Here is a 25,511-nt window from a genome sequence, read left to right as displayed (position 1 = left end):
TGTGCATTAGGGTTTAAACACACAGACACATATTCGGATCCTCTTGCATGATGGCAAATATGCAATTACGGTGTTTAGTAGCCATTTCTCAAATATTAGGGTTCGAACACTCGGACACTTATTCAGACCCTCTTGCATGATGGCAGAAATGTAATTACGGTGTTTACTTGTCATTTCTCATGCATTGGGGTTTAAACACGCGGACACCTATTCGGGCCCTCTGGCATGATGTCAGATATGTAATTATAGTGTTTACTTTCCATTTCTCAGGCATTACCGTTCGAACACTCGGACACTTATTCGGACCGTCTTGCACGATGGCAGATATGCAATTGTGGTGTTTACTTGCCATTTCTCATGCATGAGCGTTCAAACATGCGGACACTTATCCGGACTCTTTTGCATGATGGCAGATATGTAATTCTGGTGTTTACTTGCCATTTCTCATGCATTAGGGTTAAAACACGCGGACACTTATTCGGATCCTCTTGCATGATGGCAGATATGTAGTTATGGTGTTTACTTGCCATTTCTTATGCGTTAGGGTTTAAACACTCGGACACGTATTCGGACCCTCTTGCATGATGGCAGTTATGTAATTATGGTGTTTACTTTCCATTTCTTGTGCATTAGGGTTTAAACACTCGGACACGTATTCAGACCCTCTTGCATGATGGTAGATAATATAATTATGTTGTTTACCTGCCACTTCTCATGCATTAGGGTTTAAACAATCGGACACTTATTCGGACGCTCTTGCATGATGACAGATATATAATTATGGTGTTTACTAGCCATTTCTCATGCATTAGCGTTCGAACACTCGTACACTTATTCGGACCCTTTCGTATGATGGCAGATACGTAATTATGGTGTTTACTTGCCATTTCTCATGCATTAGGGTTCAAACACGCGGGCACTTATTCGGACCCTCTTGTATGATGGCAGATATGTAGTTACGGTGTTTACTTGCCATTTCTCAAACATTAGAGTTTAAACACCCGGACACATATTCGGACAGTCTTGTAGGATGGCAGATATGTAATTATGGTGTTTACTTTCCAATTCTCATGCCTTGGGATTCGAACACTCAGACACATATTCAGACCCTTTTGTTGGATGGCAGATATGTAATTATGGTGTTCACTTTCCATTTCTCATGCATTAGGGTTTAAACACTCGGACACTTATTCAGATCCTCTTGCATGATGGTAGATATATAATTATGTTGTTTACCTGCCATTTCTCATGCATTAGGGTTTAAAAAATTGGACACTTACTCGGACCCTCCCGCCCGATGGCGGATATGTAGTTATGGTGTTTACTTGCCTTTTCTCATGCATTAGCGTTCGAACACTCGGACACTTATTCGGACCCTCTTGCATGATGGCAGATATATAATTATGGTGTTTACATGTCATTTCTCATGCATTAGCGTTAGAACACTCGTACACTTATTCAGACCCTCTTGCATGATACATGATATGTAGTTATGTTGTTCACTTGCCATTTCTCAAGCATTAGGGTTTAAACACTCAGACACGTATTCGGACCCTCTTGCGTGATGGCTGATATGTAATTGCGGTGTTTACTTTCCATTTCTCATGCATTAGGGTTCGAACACTCGGACACTTATTCGGACCCTCTTTCCTAATGTCAGATATGTAATTATGATGTTTACTTTCCATATCTCATTCCTTAGGGTTTAAACACTCGGACACTTATTCGGACCCTTTTGCATGATGGCAGATACGTAATTAAGGTGTTTACTTGCCATTTCTCATGCATTAGGGTTCAAACACGCGGGCACTTATTCGGACCCTGTTGTATGATGGCAGATATGTAGTTATGGTGTTTACTTGCCATTTCTCATTCATTAGAGTTTAAACACCCGGACACATATTCGGACCGTCTTGTAGGATGGCAAATATGTAATTATGGTGTTTACTTTCCAATTCTCAGGCATTAGGATTCGAACACTCAGACACATATTCAGACCCTTTTGCTGGTTGGCAGATATGTAATTATGGTGTTCACCTTCCATTTCTCATGCATTAGGGTTTAAACACTCGGACACTTATTCAGATCCTCTTGCATTATGGTAGATATATAATTATGTTGTTTACCTGCCATTTCTCATGCATTAGGGTTTAAACAATCGGACACTCATTCGGACCGTCTTGCACGATGGCAGATATGCAATTATGGTGTTTACTTGCCATTTCTCATGCATTAGCGTTCAAACACGCGGACACTTATCCGGACCCTCTTTCACGATGGCAGATACGTAATTATGGTGTTTACTTGCCATTTCTCATGCATTAGCGTTCGAAAACTCGTACACTTATTCGGAGCTTTTTGCATGATGGAAGATATGTAATTCTGGTGTTTACTTGCTATTTCTCATGCATTAGCATTCGAAAACTCGTACACTTATTCGGACCTTTTTGCCTGATGGCAGATATGTAATTCTGGTGTTTACTTGCTATTTCTCATGCATTAGCGTTCGAACACTCGTACACTTATTCGGACCCTCTTGCATGATGGCAGATATGTAGTTATGGTGTTTACTTGCCATTTCTCAAGCATTAGTGTTTAAACACTCAGACACGTATTCGGACCCTCTTGCGTGATGGCAGATATGTAATTGCGGTGTTTACTTTCCATTTCTCATGCATTAGGGTTCGAACACTCGGACACTTATTCGGACCCTCTTTCCTAATGTCAGATATGTAATTATGATGTTTACTTTCCATATCTCATGCATTAGGGTTTAAACACTCGGGCACTTATTCGGACCCTTTTGCATGATGGCAGATACGTAATTATGGTGTTTACTTGCCATTTCTCATGCATTAGAGTTCAAACACGCGGGCACTTATTCGAACCCTCTTGTATGATGGCAGATATGTAGTTATGGTGTTTACTTGCCATGTCTCATTCATTAGAGTTTAAACACCCGGACACATATTCAGACCGTCTTGTAGGATGGCAGATATGTAATTATGGTGTTTACTTTCCAATTCTCATGCATTAGGATTCGAACACTCAGACACATACTCAGACCCTTTTGCTGGATGGCAGATATGTAATTATGGTGTTCACCTTCCATTTCTCAAGCATTAGGGTTTAAACACTCGGACACTTATTCAGATCCTTTTGCATGATGGTAGATATATAATTATGTTGTTTACCTGCCATTTCTCATGCATTAGGGTATAAACAATCGGTCAATTATTCGGACCAAAAATTAAAATGGGTTAGTGTGAGAGGCTCCTCCTTCTCTCTAGAAACTTCGTTTCTAGGGTTTGCATTCAATACTTCACTGAACTGCGGATTCTTGTTTTGAAATGGAAACAAAAGATTTGACTAAAAAGGGGAACATTAATGCTATACTAAATGAAGAGAGAGGCAGCGAGGGTAGCGGTCTTAGTGGGTCGTATGGTGAGTTTAGCCCTAAAAGTCTAAATCTCTCAGAAATAGAGTTAGAAACCCTAGTTGTGCTTGCACAAAATAGTGAGAAGAAACCGAGAGGGGTTACGGCGGCTTCCATCCAGGAGATCTCAGACCGTCTTGCGGCTATAAAGGCTAGATCGGTGATGGAAGAGGATTCTCATCCTTGTGTCAGATCCACTCTTGCGGATCTATCGACTCCGATTGTTCAATCGACGAAGTGGTCGGATAGGGTTGAAGGGGAGCTTCGATCTAAGCTTATGGATCTTCCAGATAGTGTCGAGGTCACAAAAAATCAGGGTATCACTCAACAACATGGTGCGATTGCTGAAAAGGTGGATATTCCGATGGGTTCACAGGAGAAAGGGGATATCGACATGGGGGACAAAGACTTGGATGCTGATGAGTCTGGTGCAGATGGAAGCCCCAGAGGGATCGCTAGTCAAACTGATCGTGTTTCTGATGAATCGGATCCCAACCCTAGAGGATCTGTGGGTAACACTCGAGGTGGGTTTCATAACCAAGGTCGTGGTACCAACCCTAATAACAGGGGTGGTCGTGGAGGCAGAGGGTCGTTTCGTGCCACTTTGGGTCGATCGTGGGCTAATGTGGCTTCATCTTCAGTTCGGTCAGAGGTAAAACTTAAATACTATCCCCCTAAACTTGATCAGGATAAGATAGTTGTTGAGTTGCCTCCCCCCTCGCCTATGGTTAAATGGGAAGCTTGTCTGGTGGGGTACTTCATTGATAAAAATCTACCATATACCCTTATCAAAAACAATGCTAATAATATGTGGAAGAATAAGGGGTTGGTTGATATTCTGAAAAATGATGATGGGTTTTTCTTCTTTATGTTTGAAAATCGGGATTGCTGTATTGACGTCTTGGAGGGAGGACCATGGTATGTGGGAGGCTTCCTTCTTATACTGAAACAGTGGCATCGAATGATGAAATTGTCTAAGGAAGAGAAGAAAACCATCCCTATTTGGGTGAAATTCCATAATATTCCTCTTGAATATTGGGATGGAGATGGTTTAGGAAGAATAGCTAGTGCAGTGGGTGTTCCATTGTTTATGGATCAACTTACCTCCTCGGGAAGTAGGATCTCTTTCGCTAGAGTTTGTGTGGATATTTCAGCTGCATCTGAGTTCCCTGATAGTTTCATAATTACAAGTGGTGATGTATCCATGAATATCCATGTGGAGTATCAGGGTGTTCCATCGAGGTGTATGCACTGTCATGTTTTTGGCCATGAGACTAAGACCTGTCTCTCAGCACAAGTTACACATCTTATTGCGTTATAGAAGAACTCCGAGGACAGGGCTGAAGTTGATGAGGGATGGACTACTGTGAAGGATAAGGGTAAAAGAAAAGTGGGGGACCAAGCCTGCCCTCTTCAAGAAGTTCCTACTGAAGTTGATAGCTCGTCTGCAACTAAGGGGGGTGACCTAGTCCCTGAGTCTGAGGAGGCTGCTCCTCAACTAGAGATTGAAGAAAATGCTGCCAATATTATGGGCCAGATTGATGCCTCTCACTCTGAGGCTATGGAAACTGTTGAGACCACAACCCTAGCAGCTGAGGAAAACATCAGAAACACTGAGGATGTGGGGGAAGAGGAAATGAGAGCTAAACCTCCTGAACTGCAGGGGGGAAAGAAAGATGGTGGGCTAAAGGTGGGTAGCTCAACCAAGCAGAAGTCTTCTGGCAGATCAGGTAGCCAGAAGAAGAAAAGGAGGTAAAAATCTGTTATTTTTTTGTGGTGATCTGGTTGTGATCTTTTTTGTTGTTTATCATGTCTATTAAAACCTCTTTTTGGAATGTCAGAGGGTTTAACAACCCCTCAAAACATAAAGAAGTTATTGATTTTGTTAAAAAAGAAGATATTAAAATTATGAGCATTTTGGAGACAAAAGTTAAAATGGAAAATAAAGCTAAAATTTTTGAAAATAGCTTTAAAAATTGGAAATTTTTGTCGAATTCACAACCAGACCTGCCAGCGAGAATTTGGGTTTGCTGGGATCCAAATTTCTGCGATGTTTTGATGGTCCAAAAATCAAACTAGTTTATTTTTGTAAAAGTGACAGTTTTTGAGGGTGATTTCAGCTTCTTTTCTACTTTTGTATATGCTGAAAATAAGCATGAGTTGAGGCTTCCCTTGTTTTTTGATCTAAAGAAAATTGCTCTCAATTATGCTAGTCACCCTTCTGTTTTTCTTGGTGACTTTAATGCTGTTCGTTTTTCATTTGAGAAAATGGGGGGGACGGGGAACTGGAGCCGTGCCAATGAGGTGTTTAATAGTATGATTTTGGAGTCTGAATTGGAAGACTTGTGTTACAAGGGGTGTCAATTTACTTGGTCTAATAAGCAGGGGGGTGGTAACTTTATTACCTCGAAAATTGATAGAGTCCTTGTCAATGAGAGGTGGTTAACTGTTAACCCTAACTCGTATGCTCTCTTCTTGCCCTCGGGAGTTTCTGATCACTCCCCTGTGATTGTGCAAACTGGGGGTGAGGAAGCGAAGCATAAGAAGCCTTTCAAGTTTTTTGACTTCTGGGCTAACCACTGTGACTTCCTCCCCAGTGTGTATGGTGTTTGGAGGAAATACATTAGGGGTTCTCCCATGTTCAGGGTTTGCCAAAAGCTTAAAACTCTTAAACCCATTCTTAAAGAGTTGAATAAAAAGGAATACAGTGAGATTTCCACTCGGGTTGGTGTTGCCAAGGATCATCTCCTTAATTCTCAAATTAAGCTCGATAAAGATCCTTTAAATTTAACTCTTCAAGAGACTGAGAGGGCTGCTTATGTAAAATATATTGACCTTAGCAAAGCTGAGGAGAGTCTTGCCCACAAGAAATCTCGTATCCAATGGTTAGGTTTAGGTGATAGGAATTCTAAGTTCTTCTTTAGAAGTGTGAAGGGTAATGTGAACAAGGGGCGGATTCACAGTGTTGTGCTCCCAAATGGGGATAGAGTGACTAAAAGTGCTGAGGTTCACCACTCTTTTGTGGACTATTTCACAAACTTCTTTTGGAAACCTTTTGGTGATCAATATAATGGGTATGATAGGATTAGTAGCCTTATCACCAAAAGAGTGTCTGAGAGTCAATATCAAAACCTTGCAAGGGATATGACTGAGAAAGAGATCATTGATGCATTCAAGTCCCTTAAAGCTAATAAAGCCCCTGGCCCCGATGGGTATTCTGCGGGTTTTTTTCTGAAATCCTGGGATATTGTGGGGAGAGAAGTTGTTGAAGCAATCAAATCGTTCTTTACATCGGGGGAGCTTCTTCAGGAATTAAATAGCACCACCATTGCTTTGATTCCGAAGATCCCCAATGCTGAAAAAGTGGGGGATTTTAGACCTATTTCGTGCTGCAACACTTTGTATAAATGTATTTCGAAGATTATTGCGGATAGGATTAAAATTGTCCTTCGTGATCTTATTGATCCTGTCCAATCAGCTTTTGTCCCTGGTAGGAGGATTGCCGATAATATCTTCCTTTCTCAGGAGCTTATGAGGGGCTACCATAAAGCCTCCCCCTCTCCTAGGTGCACCATGAAGGTGGACATTATGAAAGCCTATGATAATGTTAGATGGGAGTTTGTTCTTGATGTCCTTACCGCGATGGGTTTCCCCCCTAATATTATCCTTTGGATAAAAGCTTGCATGACTAGTCCCACTTACTCCATTTGCATTAATGGGAGCCTGCATGGTTATTTTAGGGGGGAGAGAGGTTTGAGGCAAGGTGACCCTATGTCCCCTTATCTCTTTGTTATTGTCATGGAAATTCTCTCTAGAATTCTGGCTAAGAAGGCTTCTCACCCTGATTTCAAATTCCATTGGAGATGTGATAAGACTAAGATTGTTAATTTATGCTTTGCTGATGATCTGATGATATTTTGCAAAGGGGATGTGTCTATTGTTCAGTCCATTAAATTGGGATTAGAAGAGTTTAAGAGTTTGTCTGGGCTGTCTCCTAGCCCTAATAAGAGTCACATCTTCTTTTCTGGCTGTGATGTGCAGTTAAGAAATGAGATCCTTGGGGTTCACAATTTTAGTGAGGGCAAGTTACTTGTGAGATACTTGGGGGTTCCTCTAGTTTCCACTAAACTTAAGGCCATTGACTGTGACCAACTGGTGGAGAGAATTACAAAAAGGGTTAAGAGCTGGACTAATAAGTACCTCAATTATGCTGGTAGAGCTCAGTTGATCCAATATGTTTTATTCTCTATGCAAGTTTGCTGGACCTCTTTATTCATCCTCCCAAAGAAGGTCATTAGATCTATTGAGAGTTTATTTAGAGCTTTCTTTTGGTCTGGGTGTGAGCTTAAAAAACATGGGGCTAAGGTTTCTTGGGATAGAATCTGCTCCCCTAAGAAGGAAGGGGGGCTGGGTTTTAAGTCCCTCACTGTGTGGAATAAGGCTGCCATTGCTAAACATGTCTGGTTCCTCTTCTCTGGGGGAGAGCAGTCAATGTGGTGTATTTGGGTTAAGTCTTATATTCTGAAAGGTAGGAGTTTTTGGAGAGTTAGGGTGCCAAATGACCCTTCTTGGGTTTGGAGGAAGATCCTCTCTCTTAGACCTATCATCTACCCTCTACTCAAACATAGGGTGGGAAATGGCTCTACGGTCTTTTTGTGGTTTGATAATTGGCACCCTATGGGTTCTTTGTGGGACAAATTTGGTGGTAGAATTGTGTATGATTCTGCTCTTGGTATAGATGCTAAGGTTAGTGAGATTGTGGAGGGTAACTCTTGGAGATGGCCTTTTCCCTCTTCATGGGAGCTTAGGGATCTTATTGATAGTACTCCCCCTACTTTCCTCCCCACTGGAGGTTTGATGATGTTAGTTGGTGTCCTGCTTCCAATAGCCAATTCACTATCCAATCTACTTGGCACTATTTGAGGAAACATTTTGATCCTGTGAATTGGTCTACTCTCCTTTGGGGCCCTTATAATATCCCGAAGGTGAGCTTTGTGGTGTGGATGGCTATTCTTGGCAGGTTAAATACTGGGGATAGGTTGCAAAATTTTGGTGTAACCCTATCTGTGAATTGTGTTTTCTGCCAGCATCTTTGTGAGGACCACAATCACCTTTTCTTTGATTGTCCATTCTCGGAAAGGGTGTGGTCTTCCATCAAAGGTCGTATAAATGTGAACTGGCCTTCTATACCTAGGGATGATTTGGTCCAGCTCATTGCTCAATCTGTGAAAGGCAAATCTCTTGGGGCTATCATCACTAAGCTTGCTTTTACCTGTATTGTCTACCAGTTGTGGATTGCAAGGAATAACAGAGTGTTTAACAAGGAAATGGTCCCGGAAGAGGTAGCTATAAAGGGCATTGTGGATATGGTTAGGTTCAGGGTAATGCACATTACCAATCTGAAATCTCACCAAACTGACAGTTGGTTTCTCCAATCATGGAGACTTCCCCATACTATGGTGAAGCCTTCGGTAACTGCTGCAAGGAATGAGAGCTCCTAAATTGTGGGTTGAGTGATGGTTAGCAAATATATTGTGGGGTTTCCTAATTGTTTGTTATTGTTATAGGTACCTGGATGGCTGGCAAGTTGTTTGTTGAGTGTTTGCCCCATAATCTGAGGGCCGAGTATAGTGTGAGGAATAGATCACCCACCCCAATATCACTAGCCACATTGAGAGAAACTAACATGTTTTTATGTAACACCTGTGACTTCTCTCTTTTTTGCAGGTACAAGGAGCATTATTTTCCGAGTGATGTGAGTTTATATAATTGTGGGTTGAGTGTAGTGAGCATATATATGTGTGGTATCCCGAGTAATCTGTCATTGATTCTTGTATGTTCTCCTGTTGATGAGCTTTTAATTCTTTTGAGTATTTGCTGGTTGACAGGGTCTTGGTCTAGATACGGTTCGGGTTACATGGGTCGGCAGCAAACTGTTTATGAGGATGCTGCGGTCTGGAGGTTGGTTGATTTGGTTAATAGTTCTGATTCATTGTCTGGAGCAGGCTGGATTTTGTGCAGATGCAAGCAAGAGGCGTCTTTGGGCTACTATGATGGTGTAGATGGCTGCTATATGCGCCTCTCGTGTGTGAAGAGTGACTTCCGTTTATGTTTGTTTCTTTACTGTGTTGATATTTTGCCTACCCATGTGGGATGTACATGGGTTTTATGTTTTTCATCCAACTTTTGCTACTTGTTATCGGGTGTGTTCATATTCCTCATCACATTTTCATGCGGCACATGAACACACTTTGGCTTTGTTTCTTATTATGTACGGTTACTTTAGTTTAGTTTTTGGTTTTTTCTTTAATTTGTCTTGCTAGCTTATGGTTTGGTTGTTAGTTTTTCTGGGCAATCCTGGATTGGCTTAGTTTTTGTTTTCTTTTGGTTATATTGTATAGTGTTTTGGTTAGGGCTTGGGGTATGCCCCTTGTCTTGGTGTAAGTTTTTTGTCTTTTATTTTATGACTTATCCACCCAAAAAAAAAATTATTCGGACCCTCTAGCATGATGGCAGATATGTAGTCATGGTGTGTACCTGCCATTTCTTATGCATTTGCGTTCGAACACTCGGACACTTATTCGGACCCTCTTGCATGATGGCAGATATGTAATTATGGTGTTTACTTGCGATTTCTCATGCATTAGCGTTCGAAAACTCGTACACTTATTCAGACCTTTTTGCATGATGGCAGATATGTAATTATGGTGTTTACTTGCCATTTCTCATGCATTGGGATTCAAACACTCAGGCACTTATTCAGACCATCTTGCATGATGGCAGATATGTAGTTATGGTGTTCACTTGCCATTTCTCAAGCATTAGGGTTTAAACACTCAGACACGTATTCGGGCCCTCTTGCGTGATGGCAGATATGTAATTGCGGTGTTTACTTTCCATTTCTCATGCATTAGGGTTCGAACACTCGGACACTTATTCAGACCTTCTTTCCTGATGTCAGATATGTAATTATGATGTTTACTTTCCATATCTCATGCATTAGGGTTTAAACACTCGGACACTTATTTGGACCATTTTACATGACGGCAGATATATAATTATGTTGTTTTCCTGCCATCTCTCATGCATTAGGGTTTAAACACTCGAACACTTATTTGGACCCTCTTGCATGATGGCAGATATATAATTATGTTGTTTACCTGTCATTTCTCATGCATTAGGGTTTAAACGGTCGGAAACTGGTATGATCTGGTATCGTTTTCCACGTTAGTCGGTGAGTGGTGTGGGTTTTGGTACACATGGCTTAGTCTTTTGGCCGTGTGTGCTGTCTCGTCAAGTTGCAAGTGGTTGTGTGCAGTCGCCGGCAAGTTGTTTAGTTTCCGGCGCTAGTTCTCTGGCATCGTCGCTGTTATAGCTTGATATTCTACAGTGTAATGTTTGGGAAGGATGGTGTTCACACGCAGCAAGAGCGCGTGTTCCAGACCTTGGGTGGTTCACCAACGTTGGGTAGAGTGAGCTGATGTAAAGTTGATGTGTTTTCTGTATTGCTACAGCACCATCATCATGTGGATTGTTTTGGGGGGAAAGTCAAATATTTGTGATAAAGGTTTCAAGTGATGGGGCCCGCCATAACGAGGTAATCGTGGCTTTATATGGGCTAACATTGTGCATATTATTATATATGTTTTGAGCTGCAAAGTGGAGTGAACGGGCCCACAGAACTTTGTTAAACCATGTTCTCATGGTTATTTTACATATAATTGGGCTCCGTTTTATATGGGCCCACTGTGTTTATTTTGTGTTGTGAAAGAATGTTGGGCTATTTTGTGGAGCAAGGAGCCGAAATCTGGAGTGCATGGCGTGGGTTACTGGGGTCCACTTGGATTTATTTTGGAAAATTCCTTTTGTTTAGTCTCTTTGCAGCGGGTCTTTTTTAGTTGATTACTTTATGATGATTGATCATGTGATCCTCATGTGACTCGATATGAGGGTGGTTTTGAGCCATCTCTGCCAAGAGTGATTGGGGAGTCACTGCTATGGGGAATAGTGGTTCGATAACTATCCGAGTTAGAGATTGGGAGATGAGCGGGAGGATAGCTACCGGTTTTCTGGTCGCTTCTTATCTTCATGTGACCCATCCTAATTGATCGTATTGCCACGCTTGACATGAAGTGATGGGCACACTGCCGTGGGGTTTGAGGCTTATGATCTACTAAGGAAGGGACTGGGGGATGTGATGATTGCTCTCATGATTTTGTTGGCTATGTATTGGTCTGTTGCTGTGGGGCTATTGTTTTGTCACTACAACTCCCAAGACCGTTGATTATGGTTACTGATCGTGCTAGCTTCATGTGACTGTGTTGTGATTTCTCGTGGGATAGATTTTTTCCTCTGTCACGACTTTGGTTAAGTGGCTAGGATGTCACGGTTGTGAGGAGTGGGTTGCTTATTGGATTCCATGCGTTTATCTACAACAGAGACTGGGAGTTTGTGGGGTTGGTTATCATCTTGATTCGGCTTGAGGGTTGTTGCTTTGTGAGTGTGTCGGTTGTGTTTTAAGCTTTGTTTTTGTGTTTGGTTTATTGCCCATATATCCACCCCAAGTTTCCATCTATTATCTCTGATAGTAGGGGTTACTTGGGGACAAATAGGATATATGGGCAAAGTGGGGGTCTCTTGTTGTTCTGGTGTTGTCTCGCCTCTGCGGGGTTGTTTTACGTTTTAGGGAGTTCAGTGGTTGTTTCTGTTGTTTTGTAGTTGTTTTTTATTTGTTGTAGGGCGTATCTGGGGTATGCCCCTTGTAAACTTGTACATTTTACTGTATTTATTTTATTACTTACTTACCCAAAAAAAAAAACACAAAAAAAAAAAAAACGGTCGGAAACTTATTCGGACCCTCTTGCAAGATGGCAGATATGTAGTTATGGTGTTTACTTGCCATTTCTGATGTATTAGCGTTCGAATACTTGAACACTTATTCGGACCCTCTTGCATTGTCAAAAATGGGTCGTCTCTGGGCTTTGACACTCACTCTCGTCATTCTTATGACTTTCGGGTTCTGTGAAAGAGGGGCAACTGTAGACACCCCATTTTTGACCGTCCTCACGACTTGGCCGTCACCGATTGAACACTCGGTGATCGTCCTTGTTTGTGTTCGTCTTGAGTTCCCGGAGGTCTCGGCTACGCGCCTTGCCTTAGGATCTCTGGACTCGACTGTTTTGTGTTTGGTTTTCCACCAAACACTTGTGTTTTGCCTTTGAGGGGCAGGGAGTGGCTTGATGGCCGTCCCCACACATCACCGGCCATGTCCTGAGGCCATCGGCTGTGTTTTGTTTCCATCGGCCAAATGTTTGGCCGGTCGGCACTCTGTTTGGTCGGCCGGCCACAGATTTTGGTCAATCGGCCACTTTTTCGGGCCAAGCCCTTTTCTTGAGAGGGTTTGAACCCCTGTTTTAGCTTCTTGTGGAAGCTTGAACCCTTTGAACCCTTAGCTCTAGCTTCTTGAGGAAGCTTGAACCTTTTGAACCTTTTTAACCCTTGGTTCTAGCTTCTTGAGGAAGCATGAACCTTTTGGACCCTTGGTTTTAGCTTCTTGGGGAAGCTTGAACCTTTTGAACCTTTGCTCCAAGCTTCTCCAAGAAGCTTGAACCCTTCTAAGCTTCCAAGAGAAGCTTGCACATTTTGCACCTTTTGCATAAGGTTCTAAGAGAAGCTTGACCCCTTTGCCCAGCTTCTCCAAGAAGCTTGGTCCTTTTGCTCCAAGCTTCTAAGAGAAGCTTGACCCCCTTGACCCTTTTACCTAGCTTCCCTTAGAAGCTTCAACCCTTCATCTTTTCTATAAATAGAGGGCCTCTCCTCCCATTTCAAGGGTTAGAAAATCTGATATATATCATATATATATCACTCTCTCTATATATCTCCCTCTCTCTCTACATTTGTGTGGGTTAGAGGGTGCAAAAGGGTCTACTTCTTGGCCATTTGAACTACACCGGGATATGTCCCTATGTTTCCCCCTCTTTGGTTAAGGGCATTTGGAATACGTTCCAATGCTTATACCTTTCTGAAACACCGGGATACGTCCTTATGTTTCTTGCATGATCATAAGTTATGCTCGGCTTCGTGCATTGTCTTGCATTTTGCCCCTGCCCTCGGGCACATATCTTTGTCTGCTGCTTGTATGCTTTGTCTAAGTCTTCGGCCTTGTCAAAAATGGGTCGTCTCTGGGCTTTGACACTCACTCCCGTCATTCTTATGACTTTCGAGTTCTGTCAAAGAGGGGCAACTGTAGACACCGCATTTTTGACCTTCCTCAAGACATGGGCGTCACCGTTTGAACACTCGGTGATCGTCCTTGTTTGTGTTTGTCTTGAGTTCCCGGAGGTCTCGGCTGCGCGCCTTGCCTCAGGATCTCTCGACTCGACTGTTTTGTGTTTGGTTTTCCACCAAACACTTGTGTTTTGCCTTTGAGGGGCAGGGAGTGGCTTGATGGCCATCCCCACACATCACCGGCCATGTCTTGAGGCCACCAGCTGTGTTTTGTTGCCATCGGCCAAATGTTTGGCCGGTCAGCACTCTGTTTGGTCGGCCGGCCACTAATTTTGGTCGATCGGCCACTTTTTCTGGCCGATCCCTTTTCTTGAGAGGGTTTGAACCTTTTGAACCCTCTTTTATCTTCTTGTGGAAGCGTGAACCCTTTGAACCCTTAGTTCTAGCTTCTTAAGGAAGTTAGAACCTTTTGAACCCTTGGTTCTAGCTTCTTGAGGAAGCTTGAACCTTTTGTACCCTTGGTTTTAGCTTCTTGGGGAAGCTTGAACCTTTTGAACCTTTGCTCCAAGCTTCTCCAAGAAGCTTGAACCCTTCTAAGCTTCCAAGAGAAGCTTGCACCTTTTGCACCTTTTGCCCGAGGTTCTAAGAGAAGCATGACCCCTTTGCCTAGCTTCTCCAAGAAGCTTGGTTTTAGCTTCTTGGGGAAGCTTGAACCTTTTGAACCTTTGCTCCAAGCTTCTCCAAGAAGCTTGAACCCTTCTAAGCTTCCAAGAGAAGCTTGCACCTTTTGCACCTTTTGCCCGAGGTTCTAAGAGAAGCATGACCCCTTTGCCTAGCTTCTCCAAGAAGCTTGGCCCTTTTGCTCCAAGCTTCTAAGAGAAGCTTGACCCCCCTTATTCACCCAAAAAAAAACAGCTTGATCCCCTTGACCCTTTTGCCTAGCTTCCCTTAGAAGCTTCAAGCCTTCATCTTCTCTATAAATAGAGGGCCTCTCCCCCCATTTCAAGGGTTAGAAAATTTGATATATATCATATATATATCACTCTCTCTCTATATATCTCCCTCTCTCTCTACATTTGTGTGGCTTATAGGGTGCAAAAGGGTCTAGTTCTTGGCCATTTGAACTACACCGGGATATGTCCCTATGTTTCCCCCTCTTTGGTTAAGGGCATTTCGAATACGTTCCAATGCTTAAACCTTTCCGAAACATGGGGATACGTCCCTATGTTTCTTGCATGACCATAAGTTATGCTCGGCTTCGTGCATTGTCTTGCATTTTGCCCCTGCCCTCGGGCACATATCTTTGTCCGCTGCTCGTATGCTTTGTCTAAGCCTTCGGCCTTGTCAAAAATGGGTCGTCTCTGGGCTTTGACACTCACTCCCGTCATTCTTATGACTTTTGAGTTCTGTCAAAGTGGGGCAACTGTAGACACCGCATTTTTGACCGTCCTCAAGACTTGGGCGTCACCGTTTGAACACTCGGTGATCGTCCTTGTTTGTGTTTGTCTTGAGTTCCCGGAGGTCTCAGCTGCGTGCCTTGCCTCCGGATCTCTCGACTCGACTGTTTTGTGTTTGGTTTTCCCCCAAACACTTGTGTTTTTCCTTTGAGGGGCAGGGAGTGGCTTGATGGCCATCCCCACACATCACCGGCCATGACTTGAGTCCACCGGCTGTGTTTTGTTGCCATCGGCCAAATGTTTGGCTGGTCAGCACTCTGTTTGGTCGGCCGGCCACTAATTTTGGTCGATCGGCCAGTTTTTCTGCCCGAGCCCTTTTCTTGAGAGGGTTTGAACCGTTTGAAGCCTGTTTTAGCTTCTTGTGGAAGCGTGAACCCTTTGAACCCTTAGTTCTAGCTTCTTAAAGATGCTTGAACCTTTTGAACCTTTTGAATCCTTGGTTCTAGCTTCTTGAGGAAGCTTGAACCTTTTGGACCCTTGGTTTTAGCTTCTTGGGGAAGCTTGAACCTTTTGAACCTTTGCTCCAAGCTTCTCCAAGAAGCTTGAACCCTTCTAAGTTTCCAAGAGAAGCTTCCACCTTTTGCACCTTTTGCCCGAGGTTCTAAGAGAAGCATGACCCCTTTGCCTAGCTTCTCCAAGAAGCTTGGCCCTTTTGCTCCAACCTTCTAAGAGAAGCTTGACCCCCCTTATTCACCCAAAAAAAAGCAGCTTGACCCCCTTGACCCTTTTGCCTAGCTTCCCTTAGAAGCTTCACGCCTTCATCTTCTCTATAAATAGAGGGCCTCTCCTCCCATTTCAAGGGTTAGAAAATTTGATATATATCATATATATATCACTCTCTCTCTACATTTGTATGGCTTATAGGGTGCAAAAGGGTCTAGTTCTTGGCCATTTGAACTACACCGGGATATGTCCCTATGTTTCCCCCTCTTTGGTTAAGGGCATTTCGAATACGTTCCAATGCTTAAACCTTTCCGAAACACCGGGATACGTCCCTATGTTTCTTGCATGATCATAAGTTATGCTCGGCTTCGTGCATTGTCTTGCATTTTGCCCCTGCCCTCGGGCACATATCTTTGTCCGCTGCTCGTATGCTTTGTCTAAGCCTTCGGCCTTGTCAAAAATGGGTCGTCTCTGGGCTTTGACACTCACTCCCGTCATTCTTAAGACTTTTGAGTTCTGTCAAAGTGGGGCAACTGTAGACACCGCATTTTTGACCGTCCTCAAGACTTGGGCGTCACCGTTTGAACACTCGGTGATCGTCCTTGTTTGTGTTTGTCTTGAGTTCCCGGAGGTCTCAGCTGCGTGCCTTGCATCAGGATCTCTCGACTCGACTGTTTTGTGTTTGGTTTTCCCCCAAACACTTGTGTTTTTCCTTTGAGGGGCAGGGAGTGGCTTGATGGCCATCCCCACACATCACCGGCCATGACTTGAGTCCACCGGCTGTGTTTTGTTGCCATCGGCCAAATGTTTGGCCGGTCAGCACTCTGTTTGGTCGGCCGGCCACTAATTTTGGTCGATCGGCCAGTTTTTCTGGCCGAGCCCTTTTCTTGAGAGTGTTTGAACCGTTTGAAGCCTATTTTAGCTTCTTGTGGAAGCGTGAACCCTTTGAACCCTTAGTTCTAGCTTCTTAAGGATGCTTGAACCTTTTGAACCTTTTGAATCCTTGGTTCTAGCTTCTTGAGGAAGCTTGAACCTTTTGGACCGTTGGTTTTAGCTTCTTTGGGAAGCTTGAACCTTTTGAACTTTTGCTCCAAGCTTCTCGAAGAAGCTTGAACCCTTCTAAGCTTCCAAGAGAAGCTTGCACCTTTTGCACCTTTTGCACGAGGTTCTAAGAGAAGCTTGACCCCTTTCCCTAGCTTCCCCAAGAAGCTTGGCCCTTTTGCTCCAAGCTTCTATGAGAAGCTTGACCCCCCTTATTCACCCAAACAAAAGAAGCTTGACCCCCTTGACCCTTTTGCCTAGCTTCCCTTAGAAGCTTCAAGCCTTCATCTTCTCTATAAATAGAGGGCCTCTCCTCCCATTTCAAGGGTTAGAAAATCTGATATATATCATACATATATCACTCCCTCTCTCTCTATATCTCCCTCTCTCTCTACATTTGTGTGGGTTAGAGGATGTAAAAGGGTCTAGTTCTTGGCCATTTGAACTACACCGGGATATGTCCCTATGTTTCCCCCTCTTTGGTTAAGGGCATTTTGAATACGTTCCAATCCTTATACCTTTCCGAAACACCGGGATACGTCCCTATGTTTCTTGCATGATCATAAGTTATGCTCGGCTTCGTGCATTATCTTGCATTTTGCCCCTGCCCTCGGGCACATATCTTTGTCGGCTGCTTGTATGCTTTGTCTAAGTCTTCGGCCTTGTCAAAAATGGGTCGTCTCTGGGCTTTGACACTCACTCCTGTCATTCTTATGACTTTTGACTTCTGTCAAAGAGGGGCAACTGTAGACACCGCATTTTTGACCTTCCTCAAGACTTGGGCGTCACCGTTTGAACACTCGGTGATCGTCCTTGTTTGTGTTTATCTTGAGTTCCCGGAGGTCTCGGCTGTGCGCCTGGCCTCAGGATCTCTCGACTCGACTGTTTTGTGTTTGGTTTTCCACCAAACACTTGTGTTTTGCCATTGAGGGGCAGGGAGTGGCTTGATGGCCATCCCCACACATCACCGGCCATGTCTTGAGGCCACCGGCTGTGTTTTGTTGCCATCGGCCAAATGTTTGGCCGGTCAGCACTCTGTTTGGTCGGCCGGCCACTAATTTTGGTCGATCGGCCACTTTTTCGGGCCGAGCCCTTTTCTTGAGAGGGTTTGAACCTTTTTAACCCTGTTTTAGCTTCTTGTGGAAGCGTGAACCCTTTGAACCCTTAGTTCAGCTTCTTAATTAAGCTTGAACCTTTTGAACCTTTTGAACCCTTGGTTCTAGCTTCTTGAGGAAGCTTGAACCTTTTGGACCCTTGGTTTTAGCTTCTTGGGGAGGCTTGAACCTTTTGAACCTTTGCTCCAAGCTTCTCCAAGAAGCTTGAACCCTTCTAAGCTTCCAAGAGAAGCTTGCACCTTTTGCACCTTTTGCCCGAGGTTCTAAGAGAAGCATGACCCCTTTCCCTAGCTTCTCCAAGAAGCTTGGCCCTTTTGCTCCAAGCTTCTAAGAGAAGCTTGACCCCCCTTATTCACCCAAAAAAAAGCAGCTTCACCCCCTTGACCCTTTTGCCTAGCTTCCCTTAGAAGCTTCAAGCCTTCATCTTCTCTATAAATAGAGGGCCTCTCCTCCCATTTCAAGGGTTAGAAAATCTGATATATATCATATATATATCACTCTCTCTATATATCTCCCTCTCTCTCTACATTTGTGTGGCTTATAAGGTGCAAAAGGGTCTAGTTCTTGGCCATTTGAACTACACCGGGATATGTCCCTATGTTTCACCCTCTTTGGTTAAGGGCATTTCGAATACGTTCCAATGCTTAAACCTTTCCGAAACACCGGGATACGTCCCTATGTTTCTTGCATGATCATAAGTTATGCTCGGCTTCGTGCATTGTCTTGCATTTTGCCCCTGCCCTCGGGCACATATCTTTGTCCGCTGCTCGTATGCTTTGTCTAAGCCTTCGGCCTTGTCAAAAATGGGTCGTCTCTGGGCTTTGACACTCACTCCTGTCATTCTTATGACTTTTGAGTTCTGTCAAAGTGGGGCAACTGTAGACACCGCATTTTTGACCGTCCTCAAGACTTGGGCGTCACCGTTTGAACACTCGGTGATCGTCCTTGCTTGTGTTTGTCTTGAGTTCCCGGAGGTCTCAGCTGCATGGCTTGCCTCAGGATCTCTCGACTCGACTGTTTTGTGTTTGGTTTTCCCCCAAACACTTGTGTTTTTCCTTTGAGGGGCAGGGAGTGGCTTGATGGCCATCCCCACACATCACCGGCCATGACTTGAGTCCACCGGCTGTGTTTTGTTGCCATCGGCCAAATGTTTGGCCGGTCAGCACTCTGTTTGGTCGGCCAGCCACTAATTTTGGTCGATCGGCCAGTTTTTCTGGCCGAGCCCTTTTCTTGAGAGGGTTTGAACCGTTTGAAGCCTGTTTTAGCTTCTTGTGGAAGCGTGAACCCTTTGAACCCATAGTTCTAGCTTCTTAAGGATGCTTGAACCTTTTGAACCTTTTGAATCCTTGGTTCTAGCTTCTTGAGGAAGCTTGAACCTTTTGGACCGTTGGTTTTAGCTTCTTTGGGAAGCTTGAACCTTTTGAACTTTTGCTCCAAGCTTCTCGAAGAAGCTTGAACCCTTCTAAGCTTCCAAGAGAAGCTTGCACCTTTTGCACCTTTTGCACGAGGTTCTAAGAGAAGCCTGACCTCATTGCCTAGCTTCTCCAAGAAGCTTGGCCCTTTTGCTCCAAGCTTCTATGAGAAGCTTGACCCCCCTTATTCACCCAAAAAAAAGAAGCTTGACCCCCTTGACCCTTTTGCCTAGCTTCCCTTAGAAGCTTCAAGCCTTCATCTTCTCTATAAATAGAGGGCCTCTCCTCCCATTTCAAGGGTTAGAAAATCTGATATATATCATACATATATCACTCTCTCTCTCTATATCTCCCTCTCTCTCTACATTTGTGTGGGTTAGAGGATGCAAAAGGGTCTAGTTCTCGGCCATTTGAACTACACCGGGATATGTCCCTATGTTTCCCCCTCTTTGATTAAGGGCATTTTGAATACGTTCCAATCCTTATACCTTTCCGAAACACCGGGATACGTCCCTATGTTTCTTGCATGATCATAAGTTATGCTCGGCTTCGTGCATTGTCTTGCATTTTTCCCCTGCCCTCGGGCACATATCTTTGTCGGCTGCTTGTATGCTTTGTCTAAGTCTTCGGCCTTGTCAAAAATGGGTCGTCTCTGGGCTTTGACAATCACTCCTGTCATTCTGATGACTTTTGACTTCTGTCAAAGAGGGGCAACTGTGGACACCGCATTTTTGACCATCCTCAAGACTTGGGCGTCACCGTTTGAACACTCGGTGATCGTCCTTGTTCGTGTTTATCTTGAGTTCCCGGAGGTCTCGGCTGTGCGCCTGGCCTCAGGATCTCTCGACTCGACTGTTTTGTGTTTGGTTTTCCACCAAACACTTGTGTTTTGCCATTGAGGGGCAGGGAGTGGCTTGATGGCCATCCCCACAGATCACCGGCCATGTCTTGAGGCCACCGGCTGTGTTTTGTTGCCATCGGCCAAATGTTTGGCCGGTCAGCACTCTGTTTGGTCGGCCGGCCACTAATTTTGGTCGATCGGCCACTTTTTCTGGCCGATCCCTTTTCTTGAGAGGGTTTGAACCTTTTGAACCCTCTTTTAGCTTCTTGTGGAAGCGGGAACCCTTTGAACCCTTAGTTCTAGCTTCTTAAGGAAGTTAGAACCTTTTGAACCCTTGGTTCTAGCTTCTTGAGGAAGCTTGAACCTTTTGGACCCTTGGTTTTAGCTTCTTGGGGAAGCTTGAACCTTTTGAACCTTTGCTCCAAGCTTCTCCAAGAAGCTTGAACCTTTCTAAGCTTCCAAGAGAAGCTTGCACCTTGTCCACCTTTTGCACGAGGTTCTAAGAGAAGCTTGACCCCTTTGCCTAGCTTGTCCAAGAAGCTTGGCCCTTTTGCTCCAAGCTTCTAAGAGAAGCTTCAAACCTTCATCTTCTCTAAAAATAGAGGTCCTCTCCTCACATTTCAAGGGTTAGAAAATCTGATATATATCATATATATATATATCACTCTCTCTATATATATCTCCCTCTCTCTCTACATTTGTGTGGGTTAGAGGGTGCAAAAGGGTCCAGTTCTTGGCCATTTGAACTACACCGGGATATGTCCCTATGTTTCCCCCTCTTTGGTTAAGGGCATTTTCAATACGTTCCAATGCTTATACCTTTCCGAAACACCGGGATACGTCCCTATGTTTCTTGCATGATCATAAGTTATGCTCGGCTTCGTGCATTGTCTTGCATTTGGCCCCTGCCCTCGGGCACATATCTTTGTCTGCTGCTTGTATGTTTTATCTAAGTCTTCGGCCTTGTCAAAAATGGGTCGTCTCTGGGCTTTGACACTCACTCCTGTCATTCTTATGACTTTCGAGTTCTGTCAAAGAGGGGCAACTGTAGACACCGCATTTTTGACCATCCTCAAGACTTGGGCGTCACCGTTTGAACACTCGGTGATCGTCCTTGTTTGTGTTTGTCTTGAGTTCCCGGAGGTCTCGGCTGTGCGCCTTGCCTCAGGATCTCTCGACTCGACTGTTTTGTGTTTGGTTTTCCACCAAACACTTGTGTTTTGCCTTTGAGGGGCAGGGAGTGGGTTGATGGCCATCCCCACACATCACCGGCCATGTCTTGAGGCCACCGGCTCTGTTTTGTTGCCATCGGCCAAATGTTTGGCCGGTCAGCACGCTGTTTGGTCGGACGGCCACTAATTTTGGTCGATCGGCCACTTTTTCGGGCCAAGCCCTTTTCTTGAGAGGGTTTGAACCTTTTGAACCCTGTTTTAGCTTCTTGTGGAAGCGTGAACCCTTTGAACCCTTAGTTCAGCTTCTTAATTAAGCTTGAACCTTTTGAACATTTTGAACCCTTGGTTGCAGCTTCTTGAGGAAACTTGAACCTTTTGGACCCTTGGTTTTAGCTTCTTGGGGAAGCTTGAACCTTTTGAACCTTTGCTCCAAACTTCTCCAAGAAGCTTGAACCCTTCTAAGCTTCCAAGAGAAGCTTGCACCTTTTGCACGAGGTTCTAAGAGAAGCTTGACCCCTTTGCCTAGCTTCTCCAAGAAGCTTGGCCCTTTTGCTCCACGCTTCTAAGAGAAGCTTGACCCCCCTTATTCACCCAAAAAAATGAAGCTTGACCCCCTTGACCCTTTTGCCTAGCTTCCCTTAGAAGCTTCAAGCCTTCATCTTCTCTATAAATAGAGGGCCTCTCCTCCCATTTCAAAGGTTAGAAAATCTGATATATATCATACATATATCACTATCTCTCGCTATATCTCCCTCTCTCTCTACATTTGTGTGGGTCAGAGGGTGCAAAAGGGTCTACTTCTTGGCCATTTGAACTATACCGGGATACGACCCTATGTTTCCCCCTCTTTGGTTAAGAGCATTTGGAATACGTTCCAATGCTTATACCTTTCCGAAACACCGGGGTACGTCCCTATGTTTCTTGCATGATCATAAGTTATGCTCGATTTCGTGCATTGTCTTGCATTTTGCCCCTGCCCTCAGGGGCATATCTTTGTCTGCTGCTTGTATGTTTTGTCTAAGTCTTCGGCCTTGTCAAAAATGGGTCGTCTCTGGGCTTTGACACTCACTCCCGTCATTCTTATGACTTTCGAGTTCTGTCAAAGACGGGCAACTGTAGACACCCCATTTTCGACCGTCCACACGACTTGGCCGTCACCGTTTGAACACTCGGTGATCGTCCTTGTTTGTGTTTGTCTTGAGTTCCCGGAGGTCTCGGCTGCGCGCCTTGCCTCAGGATCTCTTGACTCGACTGTTTTGTGTTTGGTTTTCCACCAAACACTTGTGTTTTGCCTTTGAGGGGCAGGGAGTGGCTTGATGGCCATCCCCACACATCGCCGGCCATGTCTTGAGGCGACGGGCTGTGTTTTGTTGCCATCGGCCAAATGTTTGGCCGGTCAGCACTCTGTTTGGTCGGCCGGCCACTAATTTTGGTCGATCGGCCACTTTTTCTGGCCGAGCCCTTTTCTTGAGAGGGTTTGAACCTTTTGAACCCTGTTTTAGCTTCTTGTGGAAGCGTGAACCCTTTGAACCCTTAGTTCAGCTTCTTAATTAAGCTTGAACCTTTTGAACCCTTGGTTCTAGCTTCTTGAGGAAGCTTGAACCTTTTGGACCCTTGGTTTTAGCTTCTTGGGGAAGCTTGAACGGTTTGAACCTTTGCTCTATGCTTCCCCAAGAAGCTTGAACCCTTCTAAGCTTCCAAGAGAAGCTTGCACCTTGTGCACCTTTTGCACAAGGTTCTAAGAGAAGCTTGACCCCTTTGCCTAGTTTCTCCAAGAAGTTTGGCCCTTTTGCTCCAAGCTTCTAAGAGAAACTTGACACCCCTTATTCACCCAAAAAAAAAGAAGCTCGACCCCCTTGACCCTTTTGCCTAGCTTCTCTTAGAAGCTTCAAGCCTTCATCTTCTCTATCAATAGAGGGCCTCTCCTCCCATTTCAAGGGTTAGAAAATCTGATATATATCATACATATATCACTCTCTCTCTATATATCTCCCTCTCTGTCTACATCTGTGTGGGTTAGAGGGTGCAAAAGGGTCTAGTTCTTGGCCATTTGAACTACACCGGGATATGTCCCTATGTTTCCCCCTCTTTGGTTAAGAGCATTTGGAATATGTTCCAATGCTTATACCTTTCCGAAACACCGAGATACGTCCCTATGTTTCTTGCATGATCATAAGTTAGCTCGGCTTCGTGCGTTGTCTTGCATTTTGCCCCCGCCCTCGGGCGCATATCTTTGTCTGCTGGTTGTATGCTTTGTCTAAGTCTTCGGCCTTGTCAAAAATGGGTCGTCTCTGGGCTTTGACACTCACTCCCGTCATTCTTATGACTTTCGAGTTCTGTCAAAGAGGGGCAACTGTGGACACCCCATTTTTGACCGTCCTCACGACTTGGCCGTCACCGTTCGAACACTCGGTGATCGTCCTTATTTGTGTTCGTCTTGAGTTCCCGGAGGTCTCGGCTACGCGCCTTGCCTCAGGGTCTCTCGACTCGATTGTTTTGTGTTTGGTTTTCCACCAATCACTTGTGTTTTGCCTTTGAGGGGCAGGGAGTGGCTTCATGGCGATCCCCACACATCACCGACCATGTCATGAGGCCACCGGCTATGTTTTGTTTCCATCGGCCAAATATTTGGCCGGTCGGCACTCTGTTTGGTCGGCCGGCCACTGATTTTGGTCGATCGGACACTTTTTCTGGCCGAGCCCTTTTCTTGAGAGGGTTTGAACCTTTTGAACCCTGTTTTAGCTTCTTGTGGAAGCGTGAACCCTTTGAACCCTTAGTTCTAGCTTCTTAAGGAAGCATGAACTTTTGAACCTTTTGAACCCTTGGTTCTAGCTTCTTTAGGGAAGCTTGAACCTTTTGGACCCTTGGTTTTAGCTTCTTGGGGAAGGTTGAACCTTTTGAACCTTTGCCCCAAGCTTCTCCAAGAAGCTTGAACCCTTCTAAGCTTCCAAGGGAAGCTTGCACCTTTTGCACCTTTTGCACGAGGTTCTAAGAGAAGCTTGACCCCTTTGCCTAGCTTCTCCAAGAAGCTTGGCCCTTTTGCTCCAAGCTACTAAGAGAAGCTTGACCCCCCTTATTCACCCAAAAAAATGAAGCTTGACCCCCTTGACCCTTTTGCCTAGCTTCCCTTAAAAGCTTCAAGCCTTCATCTTCTCTATAAACAGAGGGCCTCTCCTCCCATTTCAAGGGTTAGAAAATCTGATATATATCATACATATACCACTCTCTCTCTCTCTATATCTCCCTCTCTCTCTACATTTGTGTGGGTTAGAGGATGTAAAAGGGTCTAGTTCTTGGCCATTTGAACTACACCGGGATATGTCCCTATGTTTCCCCCTCTTTGGTTAAGGGCATTTTGAATACGTTCCAATCCTTATACCTTTCCGAAACACCGGGATACGTCCCTATGTTTCTTGCAAGATCATAAGTTATGCTCGGCTTCGTGCATTGTCTTGCATTTTGCCCCTGCCCTCGGGCACATATCTTTGTCGGCTGCTTGTATGCTTTGTCTAAGTCTTCGGCCTTGTCAAAAATGGGTCGTCTCTGGGCTTTGACACTCACTCCTGTCATTCTTATGACTTTTGACTTCTGTCAAAGAGGGGCAACTGTAGACACCGCATTTTTGACCTTCCTCAAGACTTGGGCGTCACCGTTTGAACACTCGGTGATCGTCCTTGTTTGTGTTTATCTTGAGTTCCCGGAGGTCTCGGCTGTGCGCCTGGCCTCAGGATCTCTCGACTCGACTGTTTTGTGTTTGGTTTTCCACCAAACACTTGTGTTTTGCCATTGAGGGGCAGGGAGTGGCTTGATGGCCATCCCCACACATCACCGGCCATGTCTTGAGGCCACCGGCTGTGTTTTGTTGCCATCGGCCAAATGTTTGGCCGGTCAGCACTCTGTTTGGTCGGCCGGCCACTAATTTTGGTCGATCGGCCACTTTTTCGGGCCGAGCCCTTTTCTTGAGAGGGTTTGAACCTTTTTAACCCTGTTTTAGCTTCTTGTGGAAGCGTGAACCCTTTGAACCCTTAGTTCAGCTTCTTAATTAAGCTTGAACCTTTTGAACCTTTTGAACCCTTGGTTCTAGCTTCTTGAGGAAGCTTGAACCTTTTGGACCCTTGGTTTTAGCTTCTTGGGGAGGCTTGAACCT

At 44.6% G+C, this 25,511-nt stretch overlaps 1 protein-coding gene across 1 annotated transcript; it reads left to right on the top strand.

The window, feature by feature from the left end:
- The first annotated feature begins 3,350 nt into the window (after nt 1-3,350).
- LOC145797934 (uncharacterized) lies at nt 3,351-8,359 on the top strand. The gene is made up of 3 exons (XM_082885379.1): nt 3,351-4,678; nt 4,775-5,188; nt 5,557-8,359. The coding sequence occupies exons 1-3, from the start codon at nt 3,351-3,353 to the stop codon at nt 8,357-8,359; spliced, it is 4,545 nt and encodes a 1,514-aa protein (XP_082741505.1).
- Nucleotides 8,360-25,511: the final 17,152 nt, after the last annotated feature.

This window comes from Camellia sinensis, chromosome 8 (genome assembly GCF_055761805.1).
Source record: "Camellia sinensis isolate YWXY chromosome 8, ASM5576180v1, whole genome shotgun sequence".
Lineage (NCBI taxonomy): Eukaryota > Viridiplantae > Streptophyta > Magnoliopsida > Ericales > Theaceae > Camellia > Camellia sinensis.
The sequence above is the reverse complement of the archived record's forward strand: the minus strand, read 5'-3'. Positions and strand labels throughout refer to the sequence as shown.